The sequence below is a fragment of the Pelophylax lessonae genome, assembly GCF_965119305.1.
Source record: "Pelophylax lessonae genome assembly, chromosome: 7".
Lineage (NCBI taxonomy): Eukaryota > Metazoa > Chordata > Amphibia > Anura > Ranidae > Pelophylax > Pelophylax lessonae.
The window spans coordinates 123529238-123546737 of record NC_138774.1 but is presented as its reverse complement, the minus strand read 5'-3'; the positions used below and the strand labels follow the sequence as shown (position 1 = coordinate 123546737).

The window sequence follows — 17500 nt, the reverse complement described above, 5'->3', positions numbered from 1 at the left end:
CGGGAAACTTTAAAAAATGGAGGCACCGCTAATGCGCCAGTGCTGTTTGGTACCCGCAGATCATCCAAGGTGACAAAGATGTTCCCCTATCCTGCCTATTTAGATGAGATTGTTGTTAGTCAGTGGCTTCCCCAAAATGGGATACTTTTGAGGTATCCTTTTGAGGAGTCACTGTTAAAGAAACTGACAGTTCCACCGGTGGTGGATTCTCAGGTTTCCAGGTTGAATAAAAGTCACACTGCTACCAGAAGAAGATGCTCCGTCTTTTAAAGACTCTGTAAACAGTAAGGCGGAATCTCTGGTCCGCTGCCTTTTTACCATGGCAGGTTCAATTTTGAGGCTGGTGTTTACCAAAATCTTAGTCTCCCAGACCTTGATGGAATGGGCAACGCCTCTACGCCAGGATTTGGAAGGGGGTCAGCATCCCCCTGAGCTGGCTGATCAGTTGATACAGGGATCACAGTATATATGCCTCTCTGGATGCGTCCCCTTTGGCCTGCAGGGTGTCTGTGACAACGGTGACTTTGTGGCATGATTTGGCTGAAATGCTGGTCTGCGGACCAGGCCTCCAAAAAGGTGCTGACGGATCTCTCCTTTGTGGGGGACCACTTGTTTTGAGTTCCAATGGAAGAGATCATTAACGGTCTCACTGGAGGTAAGAGAACCCTACCTGCAGGTTACTAAAAGCAGAAAGCCTAGCCACTAACGTGGACCTGTCTTCTCGGCCCACAAGCGGCCCTTTCGTCCCACGGGGTCGCAGGACAAGGGTTCTAAATCCTCCTGTACATTCTCGGGAGGTTCCAGGAGACCCTGGGTGGCCCCGCAGGCAAGTTGTCCTCCTGCATGAAGGGGGCGCCCTCACCTGTATTTGGGTCGGGGGGACATCTTTGCTTATTTCCGGACCCCTAGACCTCCTTCATTCAAGAAAAATGGGTCCACGTGTTGGTCCGGTTACAAGATAGAGTTTCGGTCCTTGCCTCCGGCAAGGTTCTTTCCTTCCAGCCTGCATCTGTCCCCGGATCGGCTACAGGGCCTTCTCGGGTGGTTCAGGATTTGCTTTCACAAGGAGTCATTGTACCAGTTCTAGAGTCTGAAAGTTTTCAGTGGTTCTATTCAAACCTAATTACTGTTCCCAGGAAGGAAGGCAAGGTCCGTCCAATCCTCGACCTCAAGGCCCTGAAACGCTTTGTGCAGGTTCAGAAATTCAGAATAATCCATTCGCACGGTAGTGGCATCCCTTCAACAAGGGGATTTTCTGGCCTCTATAGATATCAAGGACGCTTACCTTCATACCCCAATGTATGTCAGGCACCAGCGTTTCTTCCCTTTGCCGTAGGTGAGGAGCACTATCAATTTGTGGCGTTACCCTTTGGTCTCGCCTCAGCTAATCAGGTGTTCACCAAAGTGTTGGCCCCGGTGTTATCCTTGCTCAGGCAGAGGGAGATTGCGGTACTGGGGTACCTGGACAATCTTTCTGCGAGCAGAGTTCCCGTCTGTCCTACAGAACCATTTGGACATCACTGTGTGAACTTGGCTAGATGCTGAATTTTCAAAAATCAGCTCTGACGTCATCCAACAGATTGGGCTACCTGGACCTGACTCTGGATTCAGCCCTGGCTCAGGTGCTTCTTCCAGAAACAAAACTGCTGAGGGTATCCTTGCTGTAATGGCTCCATTCTCTGGCCCTGTACTAGATGGTGGTTTCCACACACGTCAGCCTGTCCGGGTGGGGAGGTGTCTTGGGCACGGAATCGGCCCAGGGAGTTTGGTCTCGGGAGGAGTCTGGGCTGCCGATCAATATCCTGGGAATTCGGGCGATCAGGGTTTGCCTGTCCCAGTGGATGGATTGTCTGCAGGGGTGTCAGGAGTATGTCAGTCACCAAGGGAGCATCAAAAGTGCCCTAGCGTTCAAAGAAGTGGCCGGCATTCTAATATGGGCAAAACTCTTTGTTCTAGCCCCCTCTGCTGTGCACATTCCCGAGGCAGACTACCTCAGTTGGCAGGCCCCGAGTCTGTGGGAATGGTCCCTTCACACAAAGTTGTTTCAACAACTGTGTCTCCGGTGGAGGACCCCCGATGTGGACTTGTTAGCCTCTCGTCTCAAACGGAAGGTTCCAAGGTTTGTGGCAAGGTCTCAGGGTCCTCTGGCAGACACCGCAGACGCTCTGGTGGCCCCTTGGGGACAGTATCGTCTTTATGCCTTTCCTCCGCTACAGCTTCTACCGAGACTTCTGCGCAGAATCGAAACCGAGGGCATTCCAGTCATTCTGGTGGCTCCAGACTGGCCTCGACGGTCTTGGTACGCCGGCCTGGTAAGATTGGTAGCCGATACCCCTTGGCGACTCCCTTTTAGAGAAGATCCTTTGTCTCAAGGACCAATCCTCTATCCTGCTTTACGCTTGCTGGCTTTAACAGCTTGGCTATTGAAAGCCAGGTACCAAAGGACAGAGGGTTGTCAGATTTGGTAATTCCTACTCTGTTAAAAGCTAGAAAATCTACTTCCAGGAAGATTTATTATCCCATTTGGAAGGCGTACATTAAATGGTTTGAGTCTCAGGGGGTTTCCCCTCATTCCTTTTCGGTGTCACGTCTGCTGGAGTTTCTACAAAGAGGTGTAGATCAGCGTTTGACCCTGGGCACCATCAGGGTCAGGTTTCAGCATTAGCAATTTTTTTCCAATGCCCGTTGGCCACAAGTTCCTTGGTTCACACCTTCGTGCAGTGGGTTCGCCATCTGGCCCCTCTGGTAAAGTCCCCGGTGCCTCCGTGGGATCCTAAACTGGTACTGTCAGTTCCTGAAAACCGCCTTTTGAAAATATTCGTGAACTTCCTCTGCTTACTCTGTCACAGAAGATTTCTTTCTTGGTGGCTATTACTTCTGCACGCAGGGTCTCAGAACTGGCAGCGTTGTCCTGTTGGTCACCTTACCTGGTGGTTCACCGGACAAAGGGGAACTACGTCTCTGTCAGTCGTTCCTTCCTAAGGTCATCTCAGGGTTCCACTTAAATGAAGACATTGTGTTGCCTTCATTATGTCCTAAGCCTTGCCTTACATTCCCTGGATGTCGTTCGGGCCATCAAGGTGTACTTGTCGGTGACTGAGTCGATTCGCAAATCGGATTCCTTGTTTGTCCTTACGGGTGGTTCTCGTAAGAGACAGGCTGCATCTGCTGCGACCATTTCCAGATGGATCAAGCAGACGGTGGTGCAGGCTTATTCTATCAAGGGTCAGGTTTCTCCTTTCCCTGTTAAGGCGCATTCTACACGGGCCCATAGTGCCTCCTGGGCCTTCCGCCATCTGGCGTCAGTTGTACAGGTTTGCATGGCTGCCGCCTGGTCGTCTGTACACACAGTCACAAAGTTTTACAAGGTGGATGTACAAGCATCTGCGGATGCTGCGTTCGGCCGCAAAGTTTTGCAGGCTGCTGTTGCAGAGGCTCCTGCCTCTTGAGGGTGTGTTTTTCCTGGTAGGCGAGCTCCAGTTGTTCCTGGTTAAACTCCTGGTTTACCTGGTTGGCTAAGTTTAGCCCTTTTGGGAAATGTGTTTTGCTGTGTTTTTTTGTGTTTTTTCATGTTGGCACTGCTTTGAGATGTCCCAAGGTTTAAAGAAGTTATGGAGCTGTCTGTGTCCATGAATGAAAGAGAACTAGAGTTTCTTACCGTAAAATCCTTTTCTTTGAGGTTCACTGACGGACACAGCTTCAAGTCTTCAGACCATTGGGCTTTATGCTCTCTCTAGGAGTAGGACTCGGCGGAAACCTTTTTGGTTACTCCCCTGGGGCAGTCCCAGAGGGTATACCATCACTTACTGCTGTAGGACTCCAGTTTGTAACAAGCAGTGTCAGAAGAACATATAATTAAACCCCAAAGAGGGGGGGGGGGGGTGCTATGTCCGTCAGTGAACCTCAAAGAAAAGGATTTTACAGTAAGACAAAAATACAGTTCTCTCTTTTTCGTTCAATGACGGACACAGCTTCAAGTCTTCAGACCATTGGGATGTCCCAAAGCAGTGTCGACATGCGGGGACAGCAAATGCAGAATTCCCAAAAAGGCTAAACATAACCAACCAGGTAACAGGAGCTCCACTAGGAACAACTGGAGCTCAGCACCAGGAAAAATTTTCACCCTCAAGAAGCCGAAGCCTCTGCAACCGCATCCTGCAAAACTTTGCGGCCAAACGCCGCATCCAAAGATGCATGTACATCCACCTTATAAAATTTTGTAAATGTGTCCAGACGACCACGTAGCCGCCTTTCACACCTGAACCACTGATGCCTGATGAAGGAAGGCCCAGGAAGCACTAAGCGCCCTTGTAGAATGCACTTTAACAGGGAAAGGAGGAACCTGACCCTTAATTGAGTTGGCCTGCCCAGCATCTGCCTGATCCGCTTGGAAATGATCACAGCAGATGCGACCTGCCCCTTTCGAGGTCCATCCGTAAGAACGAACCAAGAATCTGATTTCCTAATTGGTTCAGTCACTGCCAGGTACACCCAAATCGCCCTTACCACATTTATGGAATGAAAGGCAATTTCCTTAGGATGTTTTGGCTTGGGACGCAAGGATGGTAACACAATGTCTTCTTTCAAAAGAAGCCCCGAGACAACCTTAGGAAGGAACGTCTGACCGGGTCACCACCTTGTCCCTATGAATCACCAAGTAAGGTGACTTAACAGGACAGTGCAGCCAACTCCAACAGACGACGTGCGGAAGTAAGAACTACTAAGAAAGCCATCTTTTGCAACAAAGTGAGCAGAGAAAGTTCTCAAATATTCTCAGTCTTTTAAATGAACTATAGTACCAACTTGAGATCCCACGGAGGTATCGGGGATCGCACCAGAGGAGCGAGATGCAGAACTCCCTGCACAAGTGTGAACCAAGGACTTTGCCTCCTGCGGCCTTTGAAAAAAAAAAAAAAAATGGCGGAAATCTGGCCCTTGATTGTGCAGAGAGCCAAACGTTGAGCTACACCTAATTTTATAAACTCCCAACAGGACACAGAAAAGGAGCGGGGAGAAACCCCCCCCCCCCCCCCCGTCTCGCACCAAGTAATGTATGCCTTCCAAACTCGATGCTAAACCTTCCTGGAGGTAGATTTCTTAGCTTTTAAAAGCGTAGGAATCACAGACTCCGACAGCCCTCCTTTCTTTCAGCACCTGGCTTTCAATAGCCAGGCTGTTAAAGCCAGCGACCGTAAAGCAGGATGGAAGATTGGTCCCTAAGACCGAAGATCTTCCCTGAGAGGAAGTTTCCAAGGGACATCTGCTACCAGCCTTACCAGGCCTGCGTACCAATACCGTCGAGGCCAGTCTGGTGCCACCAGAATGACTGGAATTCCTTCTACCTCAATTCTGTGCAGCAGTCTCAACAGAAGTTGTATTGGAGGAAAGGCGTAAATCAGACAATACTCACCCAAAGGGGCCACAATAGTGTCTGCGGCGTCAGCCAGAGGATCCCGAGACCTTGACCTGAACCTCTGCACCTTCCTGTTGAGACAGGAAGCCATCAAGTCCACATTGGGGGTCCCCCACCGAAGACACAGTCAAAGCCTCCAGGTGAAGAGACCATTCTCCCAGATCCAGCATCTGCCAACTTAGTCTGCTTGCCAATTCTCCACCCCCCCCCCCCCAGAACGTGCACAGCAGAGAGGGCCGGAACATATCTGCCCACCTCAAGATGCCGGCCACTTCCCGGGCGGCTAGGGCACTTTGTGCCCCCTTGATGATTGACATACGCCACAGCCATAGCATTGTCCAATTGTATCTGCACGGGGCTTCCCTGCAGATGATCCTTCCATTGAGACAAAGTCTGATCTCCTGAATTTCCAGGATGTTGATCGGTAACCTGGACTCCTCCCGAGTCCAGACACCTTGGGCCGAACACACTCCTAAAACCTCCGCATCCAGACAAACTGGCATCCGTGGTGATTCTAGTCCAATACAGGGGAAGAAAGGATTTTCCCAGACTTGGGGCCGGGGAGCGGAGCCACCATAGGGGAGACTCCCTCGAACCCCGACTCAACTGGATCAGATTGTCCATTGAGAGCGGATTCTTGTTCCATTTGAACAGAATCTCCCTTTGCAAGTGTCTGGTGTGGAACTGCGCTAATGGAACCACCTCGAAGGTGGAGACTATTAGACCCAGCACTTGCATGCAAGTCCTGAGTGATGACCAATGGTTGGACAACAGGAGCTGAACAGCATCCCGTAGCTTCAGAAGTTTTGTCTGAGGAAGAAACACCCGGGCTGATGCTGAGTCCAGGGTCAGACCCAAGTTGTCCAGCTTTGTGGACGGAGACTGTGCCGATTTCTGAAAATTCAGCATGCAACTCCTGCAGAGTTTGCACCGTAATGTCCAAGAAAGATGCAGAAGCAGATAGTCCATGTAACCTAGTACCGCAATCCCCTTCTGCCGTAACAAGGCCAACACTAGGGCCAAAACCTTTGTGAACACCCGCGGAGCTGAGGCGAGACTAAAGGGTAACGCCACAAATTGAAAGTGCTCCTCGCCCACAGCAAAACTAATTAAACTCTGATGGCCGACATGTATTAGACTATGAAGGTAAGCACCCTTGACATCGATAAAAGCCAGCAGATCTCCTTGATGAAGGATAGCTTCTACTATGCGGATGGACTCCATCCGAAATTTCTGAACCCGCACAAAGTGGTTCAGAGCCTTGAGATCCAAGATCGGGCTAGCCTTGCCTTCCTCCCTGGAAACTGTAAATGGATTTGAATAAAAACCTTGGAAACGTCCCTGCTCTGGAACCGGCACAATAACTCCTTGTGCTAACAGGTCCTGCACTGCTCCGTGGAGGCCCTGTAGATCATCTGGAGACAGGTGTAAGTTGGAAGGAAAGAACCTTGCCTGACCGAAACTCGATCTTGTAACCAAACCAAATCAGTTCGTGGACCCATTTGTCCTGAACGAGCAAGGTCCGCAGATACGGAAAGAAGCAAAGACGTACCCCCCCACCCCAGACGAGGTTGAGGGCACCCCTTAAGGCTGTGGAAGCCAGCTCAGAAGGGTGTTGACTTCCCTCCAGATCTTGGCGCAAATTCTTAGCCCATTCCGTTAAAGTCTGGGATACCAAGGTGATGGCAAACGCCGGTCTTAAAATTGAACCAGCCACGGTGAAGAGGTACCGGACCAGAGCCTCAGCTGTTTTGTCCACGGGGTCCTTAACCACTTCACTTCAGCTCCGGAAGTTTTTACCCCCTTCCTTACCAGATCGCTTTTTGCAATTTGGCACTGCGCTGCTTTAACTGGTAATTGCGTGGTCATGCAACGCTGTACCTAAACAAAATTTGTGTCCTTTTTATTTCCCACAAATGGCTTTCTTTTGGTGGTATTTGATCCCCACTGGGATTAATATTTTTTTGCAACATAAAAAAAGACCGCAATTTTTTAAAAAAAAAAATATTTTCTACTTTTTGTTATAAAAAAATCCAATAAACTAAATTTTTGTCAAACATTCAGCCACATGTCTCGGGTAAAAAGAAATTCAAAAGCGTTTATTGGTTTGCACAAAAGTTATAGCGTCTACAAACTATGGTACATTTTCTTAGATTTACGCTGCTTTTAGTTTGACTCCCTATCTAATTTCTTGAGTTGCTAAAATGGCAGGGCAGTACAAACCTTTTTGGAAAGTAGACACCCCAAGGAATTTGCTGAGAGGTAAGTTGAGCCCATTGAATATTTCATATTTTTTGTCACAAATGAATGGAAAAAAAAAAACAAAGTTGTTAGTGAAATGATATATTTCTCACACTTGCCATGGGCATCTGTGGAATTACACCCCAAAATACATTCTGCTGCTTCTCCTGAGTATGGGGATACCCCATGTGTGAGACTTTTTGGGAGCTTAGCCATATACAGGACCCCGAAAACCAATCACCACCTTCAGAATTTCAAAGGACGTAAATTGCTCATTTCACTTTCTCACTACCCATCACGGTTTCGAAGGCCCTGAAATCTCAAGATGGCACAACCCCCCCCCCAAATGACCCCTTTTTGGAAAGTAGACACCCTAAGCTATTTGCTGAGAGGCATGTTGAGTCCATGGAATATTTTATGTTTGGCCCCAAGTTTTGGGAAAATTACTTTGTTTTTTTTTTAACACAAAGTTGTCACTAAAAGCTAAATTGCTCACACATGCCATGGGTATATGTGGAATGACACCCCAAAATACATTCTGCTGCTTCTCCTGAGTTCATGCGGCCCTCCAGTGACTATGCGCTTCACCGCTGCCTCGATCAGAAGTGAGTCCCCGGATTGGTTCTCTAGTGTCATATCTCGGCTGCTGCTGGCCAGTCTCAGGGAAAAACCGAGGACCCGGAAGGACGCCTACCTCCTATGCAGATAGACGCTTACACCATGTAAAATGCGTCAATAAAATTATTAAGCCTCTTCTCCACTGAGTGGCGCCTTTCTGTCTTTTCTGCCTGTTCGTGGGACTGTGGCTTCGGTCTACAAAGAGTAAGCGGGGAATCAAAAGCAAATCCATACCCAACCCCCCCCAGCACACAATCCCCCTGTGGTGAGGTAAAACGGATGGTCCCTGTATAAGCAAAGACTGTTATGTCCAATGCGGTGACAGTCAAAGAAATGCCGACTGCTATTCCCCTGCCCTGCGGAGTCCAACGTCGCAGGGCCGCCGACATGAAGGGAACACGAGTCACCTGAAGATGACAATAGAGGGGAAGTGCGCATGTGCGGGCTGCGCCACATAGTGGACATGGACCGCTGCAGGGCCGTGCTTATACAGGACATGAACAGATCAGTGTGAGCTGTGTGGGGTGGATGATTTATCCCGGTACCCAATTTTCTCACCCTGAATTACCTGTGGTGGATTTGCACTTGCTATTAGTTTTTTCATTGTTTTTATTCCTTGTGTACTACTGTTATTTTTCTATGTAAAAAATATTACGTTTTTATACTAGAATTCTACACCATTCATTGTCTGCCCTAAAAGTCTCATCTAGGGGGTTCTCTTTCCTCTTGTATGCTCTTGTTTAGGGATTTGGCACTTAGTCCATTGGACACTCGTACACTGAGCCTTTTATTCCTTTTTCAACAAACTGCAACAACCACTATTTTATTCTCTTTGGTCTCTGCTAAAAAATATGTTTGGGGGTCTAGTAAAAAAAAAAAAATACAGATTTTTACATGTAAGAGACAAGTGTCAGAATAGGCCTGGTCTTCAAGTGGTTAATGGCATTGACTGAAGCTGGGCTGAGTTTTCTGTTAATGACAGTCCAGCCTAGCACTGGCAGCCTTGATGAACATGGCTGCCAGAGCCAGGCTGGACTGATTAAAGCCTCAGTTCACAATATGATCCGCATAAGAATAACACCGGAACCACCTCACATTCCTGTTTAATTCACATGTGCCTCAGGGTGGTGAAATTTGGGCCCATTAATTTTGAATAGGCTCAGATCACACCAAAGTCATGCATGTACCAATTTTGGAATTTCACTGCAACCAAATTGTATGGTTGTTTTGTACCATGCAATCAAATGCAGGCAAATGCAATGTGTTTGCAACCTGTGTTTGGGGTGTCAGCGCAATCTCAACACCCCAAACACAGATTGCAAATGCATTGCATTTGCCTGCACTGGATTTCATAGTACAAAACAACCATGCTTTTTCCAAACTTTATGAATTTGGCACAATTAATTTTATTTAAAAAGACTTTTACTTAGTACCTCCTGTTCAACCCCACCCCCGAACAAAAAAATTATCTACGGCCCTGAGACACATCCCTTCTGAGGACTGGCGACCAGAACTGAACAGCATACTCCAGATGCGGTCGAACCAGTGTTTTATAAAGTGGTAAGATTATAGTTTTATCTCTGGAATACATCCCCTTCCTTATGCATGCTAATATTCTGCCGGCTTTGACAGCTGCAGCTTGACATTGCATGCTATTGCTTAGTCTATCTTCTACTAAGACTCCCAGATCTTTCTCCATTTGATTCCCCCAGATGTTCCTCCCTAAAGCGTATTGTGCTTTTATGTTTTTAGTCCCCAAGTGCAATACCTTTACACTTCTCCACATTAAACCTCATTTGCCATGTAGTTGCCAACTCTGTTATTTTGTTCAGGTCATTCTTCTTGAATGACTTTCCCTATCATATGTTATTGTATATATGTAGTCCTTTGGAGGCCGCCTTCATATTAAAGCACAATACATGAAGTAATATCAGTTGTAACACTAGGTCCTTTACATGAGGTTGTGTGGCCGCTATACTTTTTCATTTACCGTGTCAGGGGGAGGGGGGGTTGGGAAGCGAGGATATCCTTGCAGCCCTTTATGGCCAAAGAGCCCCTTGGGATTTCCAAGCTGCACATAGTGCAAAACTCTTTGGATGCTCCCAGTGAACAATGATCTAATACGCCAGGGCCCAATCCTCCCAAGTACCAATGCACAGGTTAGTGACTGACAATATAGCAGTTTCTGATAAATTTTCTATAGTGATGATAGGGCTCTTCTATCCACCCTTTTACACTGAGGGCTCTTTTTTTTTTTTTTTTACCCCTTTATACTCTGATGGTCAAGGTCATTATTTTTAAGACCATGCTGTGAATAGCTATTTTGGCATGTCAGGAGTTTCATCGGAAGCCATGGTTTAGCTATTATGGTATCCAACTGTGTGGTTTTCGTAGACTCGATAGTTCTTACAGTAGATCTGGAGGTCTGAAAAAAAATTCACATGAAGTCAGGGATTAGGAATTAGTGATTCCTTTCCGTATGTTCAAACCTACCCAAGGATAGAAAGCAGTGTCTCCATGCTTGGATTTCGACAGAGCTGTGCTTTATTTTTATTTTTTTCAATAGAAATTCCTAATTCAATGGCTTTAAGGTACTATTTGCAGGACCCAAGTGAGTTGCTAATTTGTGTAAAAACACCATAGACAGGTGGATCAGATTCATCTTTTCGGTGAATGCTTTACATCAGCCATTCTCAACTGGTGTCCTACCTCTGTTCCTTAAGCTGTGACATATTGACCTCCCGATGGATTGTGCCTGCATAGTTCCTGGGCCGACGGCACTTGGCAAAGGCAGCAGTATTACACCAGTGTCTTTTTAGCTATTTTTAAGGGTGGTGTTTTGAACGCCAGTGTAATGGTTTTATTATTCCACCTGACTACCAATGTATAAGGCATTTTCCCTATTGCCCTCCAGATGAATTGATTTCAGTTGAGCTGTTCCGGGACCTGAAATTTGTGTTTTTCTTTGGGTTTTCTTGGGGTTAAAAAGGTTTCAAAAGTTTTAAAGGTAGAACCCCCAGCAGATTTTTGGCCTTAGGATGGACAGAGGAAAGGCGTTTGGCGCAACAGTTCTTTATATGGGGTTTCAGCACCTCATGATTGTCCCACTCTCCTGTCACAACTAAGGCTTGCGGGAATAGGTCCTGCAAGCAGGAGAACCTTAAACGTTTAACACCTTAAATGTTTTTTTTCATGCTTATCCTCTCATACGCTGTCCTGGAAAATGAATAAGGATAACAGAGTTAGTTGCAAGGTAGCTCAATTTCCCTTCCTAAATTTTGTGTTTTATTGTGTTATGTTAATCCATTAGTTGCCTTAAATTCTTCCTTAAAGGAGTAGTGCTTCATGTAAAATAAAAACAAATATACAATTATACATGCTCATCTATGTAGCTTCAGCATCAATCTGATGCTGCTTCTGTCCCCTGCTAGCTCTAAGAACTGAGCAATCACATGACACTGATGGCTCAGTTCTGGGTTTTCACTGGGCAGAGAGCGATGACTGTCAGCCCTCGATAACACCAATGCCATTTGTCATGCGATTTTACAGTTAAAAATTGCATGGCATGTCACACCCTATTTTTGGCAATAGAACCATTCGTACACTACTTTTCTGTGATTTCATTGTGACTTGCATTAACTTCTGTTAAATGAAATCGCTGATCCAAATTGCACTGATCTGCAGCTCTGATATCGTGCTGAAGTAGGACTATTTCAAAGCTGCACTGAAGTGAACCAGGGCTCAGTTTCTGCTCTTCCCCCTTCAGGAACACCGGGTTGTGGAGAGCGCGCCACGCAGACTGGGTGAACCAGCTGCTGGTCAGGCATTTGGGTGGAGCTTAACATTGTCAGGATCCCTCCAGAGCCTTGAACAGTCTTGTTTGTTTTTTTTTTTCTCTCCCAATAAAAATAACAAACATGTTATACTTACCTTTTCTGTGCAGTTGGTTTTGCGCAGAGCAGCCATGATCCTCATCCTCTCAGGTCCCTCTTTGGCTCTCCTGGCCCCTCTCTCCCTTTATCCCCACAGCAAGCAGCTTGCTATGGGAGCACCCGAGCCGAGTCACAGCTCTGTGTATTCACTCAGACACGGAGCTGCAATTCAATCTCTCCCCCCCCCCCCCCTCTCTCCTCATTGGCTAAGTGACTTTGATAGCAGCGGGAGCCAATGGCACTGCTGCTGTGTCTTAGACAATTGGAAGGGGAGTCCTGGATGGCTGAGACAGTCGTGGACATCGCTGAACTGAGAGGGGGGTTCAGGTAAGCTGGAGGGAGATTGCTGCACACAGAGGGTTTTTTTTTATCTTAATGCATAGAATGCATTGAGATAAAAAACCTTCTGACTTTACAACCCTTTTAACTTTCTCCTGTAAGGGCTTATTGACACATGCACGTTGCAGGTTTGTACTGTGTGTTGTGGTGCGTTCATTCTATTTTACACCCGTTTAATGCTGCTGCAAAAAAAGAAAAAGCAACATGCGCTAAACTTTACGTGTTAAGATGGGTTACAGCCCATTCATTTTGAATAGTTGCTAGCTTACGAGGCAATTCACCTTGACACACTAAAACAATTGTGTTGCAGGACAAAGTGCCCTAGTGTCATTTGACCTGTTCTGTGTGTATGTCCTCTGTGTACTGTAATTGGGTTTGGCCTACACCATCTGGGTTAAAAACTAGAGTCCTGGTGCCCAACCAGCAGTCCATTGGCACTTCTTGCAGCCCCCTGCAGACAATAATCTGTGCTTCCCTGTTGTCTTGTTATATTAATGATTTCTAGCAACCAATTAGTGTCATAGGTCTTCAGCCTTCATCAACTTCAATAGTATGTTTACAGTCTCTGAAAGTTTCATGTAGCATGTTTGCAGCCTCTGACCATCAATACATTCATAAAGTCAGCCAAGCCACTACACTACAGTGCATCTGGAAAGTATTTACGGCGCTTCACTTTTTTCCACATTTTATGTTATAACAAAATGTCTTGGAGATCTACAATTTCTTGTACTTCATGGCTTGGCTTGTGCTGGGACCTTCACTGTTAACTGTGAGACCTTATATAGATAGGTGTGTTCCATTCCAAATCATGTCCAATCAACTGAATTTACCATAGGTGGACTCCTATTAAGTTGTAGAAACATCTCAAGGACGATCAGTGGAAACGGGATGCACCTGAGCTCAATTTTGAGTGTCATGGCAAAGATTGTAAATACTTCTGTACATGTGATTTTTTTTCTTTTTTCTTTAATTTGCAAAGATTTCAAACAAACTTCTTCCACATTGTCATTATGGGTTATTGTTTGTACAATTTTGAGGAAAATAATGACTTTAATCCATTTTGGAATAAGGCTGTAACATAAAATGTGGACAAAGTGAAGCACTGTGAATACTTTCTGGATACACTGTATATCAATGCCCTACACCCAAAAAAAAAGCCAGCAAAAAATATACTAGAGAAAGAAAGCCAGCATACAGAAGCTGAATTAAAGGCACACACGTGACATATAACAGGCAACAATTACAGTTTAAGATAATTAGTACAAAATAGTTTAGAATAAATTGCAATAAAGCAGACCAGAAAAGTTTACCCCTCTACCATCTGTGAAAAACCGACAATGTTGCCTTAACTGACCTTTACCACGTCAACCCTGACCGTTTTAGAAATACAACAGATGAATGTATTCAATCAGCACCTTATGAGTTTAGTATTATGCCCTTTTCACACAGCTGGTTTGTTGTGGCTTTTTTTTTCTCAAATAAAAAAACGTTATACTTGCCTTCTCTGTGCTTTTGCACAGGGCAGCCCTTATCCTCCTCTTCACGGGTCCCTCTTTGCTGCTCCTAGCCCCTCCCTAATGTAGAGTGCCCCCACAGTAAGCAGCTTGCTATGGGGGCGCCAGAGCTGCGGCTTTGTGTGTTCATTCAGACATGGAGCTGCCGTTTGGCCCCACCCCCTCTCTCTCCTGATTGGCTAGCTAACTTTGACAGCAGCGGGAGCCAGATGCGCCCCTGCTGTGTGTCTCAGCCATTCAGGGGGAAGAGTCCCGAACGACTGAAGGACTCGTGGACATCACTGGAGAGAGATGGGGCTCAGGTAAGTATTAGGAGGTGCTGGGGCGCCTGCTACACACAGAAGGCTTTTTATCTTAATGCATAAGGATAAAAAAACCTTCTGACTTTACAACTCCTTTAAGCAATCTGTGCTCTAGCCCCAAAAAGATGGATTGATGCCTCGATGAAACTGTGTGCACAAATAAATGACATATTAGGCAAATAGGGAAGTAGGCAGGATATAGCAATGACCTCCATAAATTACTACTTGGAAACTTAAGGACACAGTATTAGCCTGATAATGTCTCTCTACAGGATCAGGTGTACTGTAACTGCTAAGCCTGAGGAGTTAATAGTCCAGAAGTTGAATTTGTTGCAGGCAACTTAATAGCCAAGCAGATCGATGTGAAGAAGTTGGACAGCATAGTATGAGCCGTGCAGCAAGAAGCATAAAGGTTTAACAGCCATAAGGTTGGTAGTTTTTTCAGGCAGCTTACAGTCTAACGCTCATTTTGCTGAGTATAAATAATGGGTAGGCAGAAAGGAATTCTCATGACAGCATGTGACCTCACCTGCTCCAGGATATAAAGCTGTGTGAAAGCCGCTGACTCCTCTCTGCAAAAGCTGTTGGTGTCGCTGATGACTGCTGCAGGATAGTAAGTATTACTCTGTCATTGAGGCTGTCAAAGTCTACAGGCTCCTTTGCACCAACATGATCACCAGTGAAATGTTCAATAGCTCCTGCTCCACACAGCAGGCTGCTTCCTCACCTGCCAACAACCTAATCCTTTGTCGCATAGATGAGCCCCCCCCCCAGCCTTTTAGCTCTGTAAGCAGACGGCACATACCATGAGGCCTTGGCCATGGTCAAGAGGACATGCTACTTATCAGCCTCTGGCCATCGCTTGTATTTTGTCCACAGTCTCTGATCATCTCTCATTTCATCAGCCTCTGACCATCTTTCATGCCATCTCTTATGTCCTCTCCATATTCTTTGGATTTATATTTTTTGTTGTGTTTGCTATCTTTGACAGTGACTACTCACTGAATTTTATGTGCAGCCCTTTGGTGATGTCGGGTGGGCTGCCATTGAGGCCCTTGTATTAAGAATGTTGACTACCACTGCTCTAGGGCCTGTGGACACCAGAGAGGATACAAGGTGACAAATGTGTAGAGATACCAGGGCCTGGGAATTGGCACGTTCAACTGTATATGAAAACAGAGCTAGAGATGTTGATTGGTCCCTGAGTGAGTACAGCTGATGGTGTACAGAGATTCTCCAGTGTTGCTGACAGAAAAAAAGGAGAGGAGGGAGTGCAACACCTGAGGAGAACAGAAAAAAAAAACTATTGGAGTATACATACTTGGTATGTAAAACTGTATGCATGCAAGGGCCCTTCTGTTTTGACTTTGCAGTTTTTGTGTTTACATTGTTTTCCTTGTATTACAGCTGCCAAAGAAAAAGAATTAATTGAAAAAGAAAAGAAAGCTAAGCTGCAATATGAGAAACACATGGAGGAAAAGCAGAAGAAGCTTGAAGAACAAAAACTAAAGGATGAGCAGAAGAGGACAGCAGCTGAAGAAAAGCGAAAACAGAAGCTATGCGAAGAAAAGGTGGTTATGTTTTTCTTTAAGAAGTCAATCTTCCATTTCTTTCTTGTGTTCATAAGGTCAAATATTTAAAAAAAAATCCAGGTGTGCAGATTAGAACAGTTTTTTTCGGTTTAAAAAAAAAAAAAAATTAACTTTTTTCTTTCTTTACCAGAGTATACATTTTTTTTTTTTTTTTTTACTAGCACAGCATTTGCTTATTGTAGAAGTAGGTGCAAAATTGTGTGTGTATGTATTTATGTATGTATGTATGTATAAATATATCGCTCTTCGTGAACTATTGAAAAAGACTCTCCTGTGCTTAAAAAGTGATGTGACGGCGGTGGATGTGGTCTAGGATCTCTATGGCTTCAGGTAAATGCACAGACCTTGCTGCCCTCCAAGGGTCGGAACTCCCAATGGTAACACCGTAGAAAAAAAACTAAGAGGGCGCACCAACCTTGTGCATTGCCTTAGTGATGTTCATTCATGTAAAAATTTGAAAGAAATATGCTCACAAAAAAATCAGTCATAAAAGCATATTAAAGTCCACGATGGGCACGAAGCAACTAGGTCACTGGGACTATGTCCAACATGCCGGGGAACCCTACAGATGGCTGACTTGTTTTGAGGGGCGATCCCCTCTTCCTCAGAGCCAGTCTGTAATGTTGCATTAACTCGTTTAAAATAACAAGTGAGACTCCTCACATGGTCTAAGGGCTGCTCCTACTGGTGGGTGGGAGTGGTGAACAAACGGGCCATAATCCTATACATTTAAATAACTAATACTGATACTGGCAAACCATGGCAATGAAAAGGAGATTAAAATAAAATAAATTGCATGATTTTCATAATTTACCTTAAAACCAAGTGATCAGAAACAGTAGCCATACAATGGAGTTGCCACTAAAGACCAAGGACCTGCATATGTGCTCTTCCAAAATGAAGAGGAACAAAAACAAACACTGCAGTAATTAATGAGTAAAAATACACTAATGTTTGAGAAATAAGGTATTACAAAGGGACCACCTACCATGTGGGGCTATCTGTGGCAGATGGTCCTCCATGCCAACAAACTGTATGGGCTGCACTGTTCAGTGTGATATAAAGTACATTTAATAGAAGACTGCTTAGTGTGGAACGCATGCTAGTGCGTTCCACCTATCACTCCTTAATCTGGGATGCTTGGCTTTGGTGTCTGAGAGCTGGAACATCCGGCTCACGTTGGGTGGATGTGAGTGGGGGCGTAGCACGCAGTGCAGCGGCACGCCCTCCCGGAAGAGAGACTGCTGGCACACGGGGCACACACAACCTGATGCCAAGAAGAGCCAGTCCAAACCAGTGTTGCCAACCCTCCGGACTAAAATTTACTGGCAGAATGCCAAAATTTACGGACGGCACCAATTTTTTACTGGCACTGCAAAAATGTACATAAAATAGCCGTTTTCAGTGCTAAACCGTGCAAATATGAATAATTAAACTATAAACATGCAGATAGTGCTATTAGAAATGTGTTTAAGTTAAACAAAAGTCATAAACCATATTTCTCTATTTACATGTCCTTCTCTGCCCCCTGCCTTTAGCCCCCCACAGC

At 45.6% G+C, this 17500-nt stretch overlaps 1 protein-coding gene across 1 annotated transcript in view; it reads left to right on the top strand.

The window, feature by feature from the left end:
* MAP7D3 (MAP7 domain containing 3) overlaps positions 1–17500 on the top strand; it is a gene marked incomplete at both ends in the record, with an annotated part of 267062 nt that overhangs the window by 69326 nt on the left and 180236 nt on the right. The window contains 1 exon segment of the mRNA XM_082264163.1: positions 15767–15930. Coding sequence (XP_082120289.1) covers positions 15767–15930 — 164 coding nt within the window.